The sequence below is a fragment of the Pelobates fuscus genome, chromosome 2 (assembly GCF_036172605.1).
Source record: "Pelobates fuscus isolate aPelFus1 chromosome 2, aPelFus1.pri, whole genome shotgun sequence".
Classification (NCBI taxonomy): domain Eukaryota; kingdom Metazoa; phylum Chordata; class Amphibia; order Anura; family Pelobatidae; genus Pelobates; species Pelobates fuscus.
This window is the reverse complement of record NC_086318.1, coordinates 264,087,112-264,098,579: the sequence shown is the minus strand read 5'-3', so window position 1 is coordinate 264,098,579 and position 11,468 is coordinate 264,087,112. Positions and strand designations below refer to the sequence as shown.

Genomic DNA, 11,468 nt, shown 5'->3' with positions numbered 1-11,468 from the left:
CCGGTTGTGAGGTCTCCCCTCCAAGAGCTGCGGACATGTCGCTTGGTGCATCCTGTCAAACCCGAAACATGTCTTTCTTGAAATAGAGAAGACTGTGTCCTACACTTCCTCCTCACCCTGCACCTCAGGTATTCTATGCATGCATATATTGCTTCTCCAACTCCTGTTGTCCAGATATTCTGTCTGGCATTGGACTACGAGTAGCATGGTCAATTGCATGGCCACAGCCTTGTCAGTAGCAGAGGACTGGTCCGCTAGCATTTGGGCTCTAGTCTTGAGGGCTTTGATTCAGCCAACTTGCACTGACACTAGTGCCTTCAGCATGGTCATTTCTGACCATATCTCTTCATGTATAGTGTCCAACAGTTGCTGGAGAGCATTTGGTCACCATTTAGGCCACTATCACCTTAAGATCCGCGCTAATATCAGCGAGGGTTGTGCTCTCCCAGTTGAAGGAAGGCAAGGATGGTGGAGAGGACACCATGTTTGGGCCTGATTTCACCTGCACTAATCCAGCTTGTCTGCAAGAAATCGTCCGTTGGGCCAGCCTGTAATTCACATATGCTACCTACCGGCATCTAGTGTGGTTCTGGTCAGGTAGTGCGACCAGTTAGGCGTGCTGGCTGTTTGTGAGTATGCTATTAGAAGCTATGTGGAGCAGCACCCAAAACAACATCACTGCCGGAGCCCAAACCACGCCCCTTCTCTTATCTGTTATGCTTTCTGCCTTTATTTGACCCTATTAAATCATAATGATACCTACATATCAAAAGGAGCACATAAAAAAGCTTTTAAATTTTGCATATTATTACCAGACACTCCAAAACATGCTTGGTCTGAGAGATTCCCCAAATTGCTTTAACATTTGAGTGGTTGGGGAGCTTTTTTGTTGGATCTGTACAATTGTCTTTAGACCTGTCGTGAGGTAAATTAGCTTTCAGGAGATATCAAAATGTGTTTGACTTCCATCACATATCTTGGAATTCATGTAAATCCAGAGATGGCTATATCGAGTATTATGCCAATCTCCTTCTCTTCTTCTTTTTTTTTTTTTTTTTTTTTTAGTTCTCATACTAATGTAATACAAATGGTCTTGGCTACTGCCAGGGAATCTGTTTTACAGAACTGGATTGATTTTAATGAAAGTTAAACTTTCTCATGCTTTCCAATTGCAATGGATGGAGTCGTTTTTTCAGAAAGAGAAAAAATATTTTTACAGACCTGGCACACTTTAATTTGCTGTATGCAGACATCCAAGGAACACACAAAAAAATATTCAGAGAGCTTTGGAGGGAAGGCAGACTATTGTGTAACTGAAGTCCCTATTTTACCTCCAGAGAGCGAGTTTTGGAGGCAGGTTTCAGGATTCGGGTGTGTTTTCTTTTGTTAAAATTAGATGTTGCCTTCCTTGTGCCTCTTAGTATTTTACGTCCACATGTATATGTGACAGACCCATCCCGCTGGACTAAACCTATTGGGTTCGTCTGATTTGCCCAGTACTTATGGTCCCTGAGAGATCCTGCGGAGGGTTGTGACTTTGTACCAATGACATTTCAAATACAGCAGAAACCAACGAAGCGCTAAAGCTACCAAAGTCCTCGAGGTGGCCGACATCGGACAAAGGGCCACGTGGCGGCGGCCATTTTAACTTCGAATCCGCCGACCCGCACTATCGACGATACTTCGACAGTACAACGTAAGTCGAAGTATCGATCCACTTCGAACGGGACGTAGACATTTTTAGGCCAACAAGTGACCGACCGTATAGCCCGAATCCAGGGAACTCTTTTGGGCACGAAACGGTATCTGCGGTCGGTCATAAACGGACTTTCGAGTAACTTGGGATTCCCTGAAGGGATTGGTGTGATTTTTGAGACTGTTTATGATTTAAGTATGCTGAATCTGAATATGTGCCTTTTATGTGAATATGATGGATGGATTTGGAGTTATGAAAGTTGTATAAAAATATATTCTGAACTGCCTGTATAATAAGATTATGTGTCACACCAAGGGGAGGGAATGTGTGGGATGTACCATCGATGCCAGTGGTTGTTTTATGCCTCCCCTTGGGTGTGGCCTGTGTGTGTGAAATGTAAATAAAAGGCAGGCTGGCTGTTCCAGTCCTCGGTTCATGTTTTACCCTCATAATGGAGCTTGGTCTCGTTATTGGGGGAACCGGGAATACAAGTGACTAACGACTGTGTCTGGAGCTCGGAAGGTGGTACCGTAACAACTGGTGGCAAGCGACGGGATGATCTTCAACGCCCAAAGAAACCGCTACGACCAAGAATAAATGGAACTACAATACCAAAACCTGAGAAGAGCTACCTTAAAAGACTTATTGGAACAAAGGGGCGGACAGGCCAGTAACCTCAAGAAGAGGGACATTATTGCTTTATTGCTGGAAATGGATGGAGTACCAGCGGCAGAGGGAACCAATGGACCCAGCCCAGACGACAGAACCCCCGAGGAGGCAAGATTTGACCGGGCGGTAAGAATTAGGCTGGCCCATTATGGCCCCAACCCCTCCGCGGAGATCGTCACCCAGGTTCAAGCCGCTGTGGAGGCCAGCCTGCTACGCCAAAACGGTACTGCAGCGGCCCCAGTCACAGCAAACCCGGGGGACAAACAGAAAGTGCCATTTGCGGCCTTCAAAGCCTTCAGTGAGACCGAAGGAGAGATTGACGGGTACCTTGCGGATTTTGAGCGGCAATGTGCCCTGCACAAGGTACCCCCGGCAGACTGGGTTGCTATACTGTCCGGCAAGTTATCCGGCCGGGCCAACGACGCTTTTCGGGCTATTCCGGATGAGGAGATCGGGGATTATGTTACCGTCAGGGAAGCTTTACTTGCCCGGTATGCCGTTACACCCGAGGCATACCGGAGGAGGTTCCGGGACACTGCAAAAACAACTGGGGACTCATACGTGGAATGGGCCTGCAAGGTACATCGCACAGCCGCCCACTGGATGGCAGGGTGCCAGGCGGTGTCGGGAGAAGAGGTGCTGCAGATGTTTTTGTTGGAACATTGTTTCGACAAATTGCCGACAGGGGTCAGAGAGTGGGTACGAGACCGTAAGCCTTCCACTCTACACGAGGCGGCTCGCTTGGCTGATGAGTACACTGACGCTCGCAGACTGGACAATTCCATCACCAAGGCCACAGCCAGAGCGGAATACCAACCAGCCGCTGCCACGTATCAGCCTCCCATAAACAGACCATCCGCACCCCCTCCGTCTGCCCAGTACCAACGTCCACCCCGGTTTAACGCCCGAGAGTACTCTGAACCCCTTCGGTGCTTCCTGTGCAATCAGCTAGGGCACAGGCGACAGGAGTGCCCGATGAACCGTGCCAACAGGAACCAGTCCTGGAGGAAACCCACGGGGGCCCCTTCCCAAGCACCTCTTCCAGCAGTCCACTGTGTAGAGGAAGAGGAATGCTGGGGCATATTACATGAGGCAGACCCTGTTCAGGCTGCCCACCAGGACAATCGACAACACCACAGACAGAGTGTAAAGGTCAACGGAAAGGAAGCCAGTGGGCTACGAGACACTGGTGCAACCCTGACTTTGCTCCAAAAGCACCTAGTGTCCGAAGCTCAACATACCGGGGATACCGTGGCAGTACGAGTAGCCGGGGGTGCAGTATTTCGCCTACCCGTGGCCCGGGTACATTTGGATTGGGGAGTGGGCGCTAGACACGTGAATGTGGGGGTCATTAAGGATTTACCCGCTGATGTTCTTCTTGGCAACGACTTGGCCCCCCTGGTTTCGGCCTTTGCTCCCATGGGCCCCGCTGCAGTGGACGCTGTTACGACCCGTGCCCAGACCCGTGCCACTGAGGCCGGCCCACCTGCTGCTGAGACCCAGGTAAGACTCTCTACCCCGACTTGTACCTTAGACCAGGCCCCGTTCGGCTGGGATACCCCAGAGATGTACGGGAAGGAAACTAGGGAGGACCCGACGTTAGCCAAGTACAGAGCCAGGGCCGACGCTGGGGAAGAAGGAGTAGGTGGGGAACACTACGAGTGGGTGGGGGATAGGCTGTACAGGATCCCGAAACCTTCCCCGAAACCGAATGCCCCTCCGCAGAAACGACAACTAGTAGTACCTGCAAAGTATCGGCAGGAGATTCTGCGGATTGGGCATGACGTGCCGTTAGCAGGTCATCTAGGTTCCCACCGCACAGCTCATAGAATCACCCAAAACTTTTTCTGGCCCAATTTTAACCGAGATGTGCGGATGTATTGTAGCACGTGCGACACTTGTCAACGGGTAGGTAAGCGGGGAGATCATCCAAAAGCTAGGCTACAGCCGATGCCTATCATTGGAGAGCCCTTTTCCCGCATAGCCGTTGACATTGTGGGTCCACTGGCCAGGGCTAGTCCATCCGGTAAGAAATATATTCTTACTGTGGTAGACTACGTCACCCGTTACCCAGAGGCAGTAGCGCTGTCTAATATAGAGGCAGAGACGGTTGCTGATGCCCTGGTTAAAGTCTTTACTAGGGTCGGGTTCCCTCAGGAGATCCTCTCTGATCAGGGAACCCAATTTACCGCTGTGCTCACCCAGCAGCTGTGGAAGGTGTGCGGCATCAACCCGCTACTTAGTTCACCCTATCACCCACAGACTAACGGTCTCTGCGAGCGATTTAATGGTACCCTCAAACAGATGCTGAGGACCTTTACTGACACTTGCAGAGACTGGGAGCGATTCCTGCCTCATCTGCTATTTGCATACAGAGAGGTGCCCCAGGAATCAACTGGGTTCTCCCCCTTTGAGTTACTCTATGGGAGAAGGGTTCGTGGACCCCTGGATCTCATTAGAGGACACTGGGAGGGGGAGACGGAGCAAGAAGGGACCCCCATAGTACCGTATGTGCTGGAACTCCGGGACCGCATGGAGAAACTATCCCTGATGGTAAGGGAAAATCTCCGGGCGGCCCAGGGGAAACAGAAACTATGGTACGATCGGGGTGCTCCACAGCGGGTCTTCCAGGTTGGGCAGAAGGTTCTAGTGCTCAAACCTGTGAAGGCAAACAAGATGCAAGCATCTTGGCAGGGCCCGTACAAGGTGTTAGCCCAGGTATGCGATACTACCTATCTCATAGCCAGCTGTTCGGATGAAAGGGTACAACGATCCTTTCATGTGAACATGCTCAAGGAGTATCAGGAACGACCCGAGGATGTTGCAGCCGTTTGTGCCCCAGCTACCGACGACCCCGAGAACTTACCTTTACCTGACCTGCTAGAAAGGGATCCCCAGACCGACCTTACTAGCCTCGTACAGTTAGGTGACCGACTAAGCCCGGCCGAGAAAACCCAGGCAAGACAGCTTCTGTGGGAGAAGCAGGCGACGTTCTCCCAAGAACCCGGGTACACCCCCCTAGCTATACACAAGGTCGAGACACCCGGACAGAATCCCCTACGACAACCCCCATACCGTATCCCGGAAGCAGTCCGAGAAGGAATGCGGAAGGAGATACAGGAGATGACCCGGCTGGGGGTTATTGAGCACTCCGATAGTCCGTGGGCGTCGCCCGTAGTCCTAGTACCCAAGAAAGATGGGACCACCCGGTTCTGTGTGGATTACAGGCGGCTCAACGAGCGGACTACCACGGACGCCTACCCGATGCCCCGGATAGACGAGTTATTAGACCGCATTGCCAGGGGGCGCTATCTGACCACCATTGACCTATGTAAAGGGTACTGGCAGATCCCCCTGGCCGAGGATGCTATCCCCAAGTCGGCCTTCGTCACCCCGTTTGGCCTATACCAGTTTAGGGTTATGCCATTCGGGATGAAGAACGCTCCGGCTACCTTCCAGCGTATGGTGGATAGGCTCCTAGATGGCTTCCAGGGATTTGCATGTGCATACCTGGACGACATCGCGGTTTACAGTGAGTCTTGGGAAGACCACCTAGTACACGTAGGGGTAGTGCTGGACAAGATTCGGGCCGCCGGCCTGACTCTGAAACCAGACAAGTGCCATTTAGGCATGGCAGAAGTGCAGTACTTGGGTCACCGGGTGGGTTGTGGGAGCCAGAGACCCGAACCAGCCAAGGTGGAAGCAGTAGCTAACTGGCCCACACCTATCACCAAGACCCAAGTGCTTGCCTTCCTAGGGACAGCGGGTTATTATCGACGTTTTGTCCCCGACTACAGCACGATTGCCAAGCCCCTAACTGATTTGACTAAAAAGAATTTACCTAGGCAGGTCCTGTGGTCTCCAGCTTGTGAAGCCGCGTTTCAAGCCCTGAAGCAGGCTCTTGTGAATGCCCCTGTCCTGGCTGCCCCAGTCCCTAACAAACGTTTTCTTGTCCACACAGACGCTTCCATGTATGGACTGGGGGCTGTGCTGAGCCAGGTCGGGGAGGATGGCGGAGAGCACCCTGTCGCATATCTCAGCAGAAAGTTACTACCTCGAGAAGTGAGTTATGCGGCAGTAGAGAAAGAGTGTTTAGCCCTGGTCTGGGCACTGAAGAAACTGAGCCCCTACCTATACGGACAAGAATTTTCCCTCGTAACAGACCACAACCCCCTCGTCTGGCTTAACCGGGTCTCTGGGGACAATGGCAGACTGCTGAGGTGGAGTTTGGCCTTGCAGCCTTATAATTTCACTATCAGTTACCGGCCCGGTAAGCAGAATGGGAATGCGGATGGGTTATCCCGGCAAATAGACGTCCCTATTCTCCCTAAGTCCGGTCATCCCCAAGTTGACCCGCCACAGGGTCAAGCCGGGTCTGCCGGAGTGTTCCACAAGGAGGGAGCCATGTGACAGACCCATCCCGCTGGACTAAACCTATTGGGTTCGTCTGATTTGCCCAGTACTTATGGTCCCTGAGAGATCCTGCGGAGGGTTGTGACTTTGTACCAATGACATTTCAAATACAGCAGAAACCAACGAAGCGCTAAAGCTACCAAAGTCCTCGAGGTGGCCGACATCGGACAAAGGGCCACGTGGCGGCGGCCATTTTAACTTCGAATCCGCCGACCCGCACTATCGACGATACTTCGACAGTACAACGTAAGTCGAAGTATCGATCCACTTCGAACGGGACGTAGACATTTTTAGGCCAACAAGTGACCGACCGTATAGCCCGAATCCAGGGAACTCTTTTGGGCACGAAACGGTATCTGCGGTCGGTCATAAACGGACTTTCGAGTAACTTGGGATTCCCTGAAGGGATTGGTGTGATTTTTGAGACTGTTTATGATTTAAGTATGCTGAATCTGAATATGTGCCTTTTATGTGAATATGATGGATGGATTTGGAGTTATGAAAGTTGTATAAAAATATATTCTGAACTGCCTGTATAATAAGATTATGTGTCACACCAAGGGGAGGGAATGTGTGGGATGTACCATCGATGCCAGTGGTTGTTTTATGCCTCCCCTTGGGTGTGGCCTGTGTGTGTGAAATGTAAATAAAAGGCAGGCTGGCTGTTCCAGTCCTCAGTTCATGTTTTACCCTCATAATGGAGCTTGGTCTCGTTATTGGGGGAACCGGGAATACAAGTGACTAACGACTGTGTCTGGAGCTCGGAAGGTGGTACCGTAACAGTATAATCATATCATCAAAAGATATTGCCTTAATATTATTGTTTGCAAAAAAAAAAACTTCTATATTATGTAATGTATATATAGATTTATTTTGCAATGCAAACATTTGTAGAGTACACTTGTTTTTATAAAAATAATTTAATCAATTGAGCTGCTGTTTGGAGTTAATATACCCTGCCTGTATTTCAGAGAGCAGTTTCAGAAGAACAAGAGAAAATTGAAAAGCATGTAAAGGCTTCAAAGAACAAGGACCACCCTAAACCTTTGGACAAACCTGAGCAGTAAGTAACATACTGTAGTATAGTGACTGATACATGATAAGCTAATATTTTTGAAGTTATAAGTCACTTGATGTATATAAGTGTATTAAAAAATGCTCAGAAGAAAGATAGACGACACATAGTGTGGGAGTCAACTGAAGCTTTATTCCAATGTCACACAATTTATACAGGTCCCCATGCAAGGGGTTTCTTGACTGGGGTTACAGGGGTTTTAATCAAGGGGACTGTGTGGGAAACTGACCATGCAAGGTCATTTCCCATCAAGCCATGCTGTACAGGAGAGATAATGGGGTAAGAATGTACTGATAATCACATTCGCTCTGTACAGAAAACATGCAATTATACATCAAAATCCATAATTTGTGGAAGACTGAGTGAAATTAGCCGAATTACTTATCATTGAGTAGCTGGGATCTGAGCGCACAATCTGGTGAAATACCGCTCAGATCCCTGCAGAAATAAACGAAAGCCATGCGAAAAACACTTTTAGGTGAACGGACCAGGTAACATGAGAATGCATAGAGAGCTTTAATATGCCGAAAGAACGAGTCTCCCGAATGGCCTGGAAGTCCGGCAGTGTTTGTGAAGTCGAGTAGCCATTTTTAGTTCCAGGCACTCGACGACCAAACACCACTGGGTTTTCGTTAGAAAAGATGGCCGCCACCACGTGTTCGGCATACGAATGGCGGCCACCCACGAACCACATTAATTGGCTGGGGATACAATGTTGCAATAGTTTAATGGGAGACACATGACCCCCTCTGTGTGGTCTCCCATTCGGCAGTTTGTTCGTTTCACGTACAGCGATGAAATTCACTGTACGTGAAACTACCATATGAATGCTTGTGGCTTTCGTGCCGCAAGCATACAAATGCTCTCTTTTTCTTACAACACAACATAAGTAATATGGGTATGAACACACAGTCTTAAGTGGCTAGGTTTGCCACAATGCATATCTAGTTGTATAACCCATTCGCTTCAGCAACAAAAGCCCTTACAAGAGTCAAATGACATACATTATCTAATAGTCCACCAAGTTTGCCTTTGCGATCTGGCCATTTTCTTATCAAATCAAACGTTGCTGTAGGTGCCAACGGTGCTGTTCTTAATACCTGGAATACTGCTGTGTGACAAATATTATTACAGCAAAGGGACAGTAGGAGGGCTTGCAGACTGTGGGTCCACACAAGAGTAGATTTATATCAAATAAAAGGATGGGGTAATAGACCTCATTGAGTATTTTTATTGCCAGTGGCTCTAGTACGAGGACATAGAAAGGGCAACAGGGGACGTCCTTGGCGATTGCCATTTTTTATGCTAAAAGGTTCCGACATAAATCCTCCATATGACACTGCGCTGTTGGGAGATTATAGAGAGCCTTGACTGCCGCTAAGAATCCAGGGGGGAACTGGAATTTAAGTAGTACTGCCTCTAAAAATGTCCAGCTTTCTCTGCATCTAGTGAGATCAACCCTCCCTCAATTTTGTTTTTGTGCATGGAATACGTAATATCTAATTTCTAGTGTTGTCTGTCCCCTGCCTCCCCTTCACAAACCCTGCTTGGTCTGGATGAATAATGCTTGGTAAAATTACTTTGAGTTTGTTTGCTATAAGTTTTGAAAAACATTTTGCGTCAGAGTTAAGAAAAGACAGGTCTAAAGATTTTGCAGCAGGTTGGGGGCTTTCCTGGTTTTAGAAGGGTAATTATGGTCACTATCAACATGTCTTTTGGTAATCTAACATTCATTATTGCATGGTTGAATAGTCTGAGGAGGTGTGGGAGGAGGGTGTCTTTGAAATATTTGTAGTTACCGTCTGGGCCCAGAGCTTTGTTGGTGGGGATCTATTGCCTCCAAGAGCTCCTCTGTGGAAAAGGGTGTGTCTAATTTACTTTGTTGCTCCGAGCAGAGGGTCTCGGGTATGATGAGATTGACCTTAAAGGACCACTATTGGCATCCAGACAACTTCAGCTCAATGAAGTGGCCTGGGTGCCAGGTCCATCTAAGGTTAACCCTGCCTGCTGTAAACATAGCAGTTTCAGAGAAACTGCTATGTTTACATATGTGTTAATCCAGCCTCTAGTGGCTGTCTCATTGACCACCTCTAGAGGCGCTTCCGCGCTTCTCACTGTGATTTTCATATCGGCAGACATTTTGTGCTAAGATAGAAATTAAAAGTGTATATTGCCAAAGTCACTCAGAACAGAGCGGACTCCATTTTGGATTTCAGGCAAGACAGTTACAAAATTTCTTTCCTTTCTGTAACTAGCCACTAGCCTGAGCTAAGGAATGCATTATGTAAACAAGCCAAGTAATAAGCAATGAAGCAGGGGGGTGGAATGCTCTGTTTATATGTTAATGGAATAGAAATAATTTTAAACACAGACACTAGTGACAGAGAAGACTAAGTAATGTTACTTTTTAAATCTTACAAGGTCCCATTGTAAGTAAGGGGTGAAATTGAGTTTAGACATGTCAATCCTAGAAATTACGACCAAAGTCGTTGCCACAAAGACTGAGGCAAACGCTTTGAACTGGCAGCAAATTTAAGTTATGGTAGTAATTTTAGATAAGCCAAATGACGTCAAAATCGTCATCAGGAAAAGTTAACTCTTTCCTGGATAGGAAAGTTTAATTAGGCAATTGCGCCCTCTATGGACGAACAATCTAAATTGCGATCTGCAGGTTGACCACACCTTCATTATCCTATTGACCTTATCAACTAATGGCGTACAGAGAGTCTGGCCCTTTAAAAAGTTAGGACAGAGGGAAGAGAGAGGTTAGTTTGGGCTTTCAGATTTGGACATTCAGAGAGATCCAAGACAGATATTCATGACACACTGGGACTAACACTCAAACTCTCTTGGACACAACTCAAGAAACACTCCTTGAAACTAAGAATTTTAGGCAAATAAAAATTCGGCTTTTGTGGGGGGCAGAGCCAAGCTGCGGGGCTGAACGGTCGCATGCAAACTGCGCTCCGTGAATAGCGAACTGTTAAACGGATTAAAACCCGTAAATCACTGGGAGAAACCGGATCCCCAGGCGACCCAAGCCGATATGGGTCGGAAAGTTAAAAAACAAAAACCGGACAAGCCGAAGCCAGGCACCAGCATTGGGGACTTATGGAGGCAAGCACATGGCGCCTCTTTACCTAAAATGGCCGCTTACCTGGGCGAGAGTTCCGATCTCTCAGACGACCAGCTAATGGAGCCTGAGGACTTCCACATGCCCCACCTGCGAGAGCCAGACCAGAGACCGGCAGCAATTGCCATCAAACCGAACTTGGCGCCGGTGACCAAGGCGGACATGCAGGAGCTTCTGGCAGGCCTGCGGAGGGACCTACAAGGGGACATGGCGGCCTTTCGAAAAGATTTGCAGGGTATGCAAGGTCGGATGGGAACCATGGAAAGGGACTCCCACGACGCAAAGGCACAAATTACCCAACTGAAACAGGAGATACAAACACTCCACCGACAACATGCAGCCACGGAACAGAAGTTCGTGGCATTGGAGGATATCAGGCGCAGCAATAATCTTAAAATCAGAGGCATAGCTGATGAGATCCCGGACGCAGAAATACCGCACTGCGTGAGGCGGCGCATAACAGAGATACTCGCACCCAAACA

The 11,468-nt window shown here is 48.6% G+C and overlaps 1 protein-coding gene across 1 annotated transcript in view; it reads left to right on the top strand.

Moving 5' to 3' along the window:
* The window catches only part of FMN2 (formin 2), a 172,773-nt gene that overhangs the window by 104,362 nt on the left and 56,943 nt on the right, over positions 1 to 11,468 (top strand). The window contains exon 8 of the mRNA XM_063443374.1: positions 7,750 to 7,841. Coding sequence (XP_063299444.1) covers positions 7,750 to 7,841 — 92 coding nt within the window. The remainder of the gene's footprint in view (positions 1 to 7,749; positions 7,842 to 11,468) is intronic.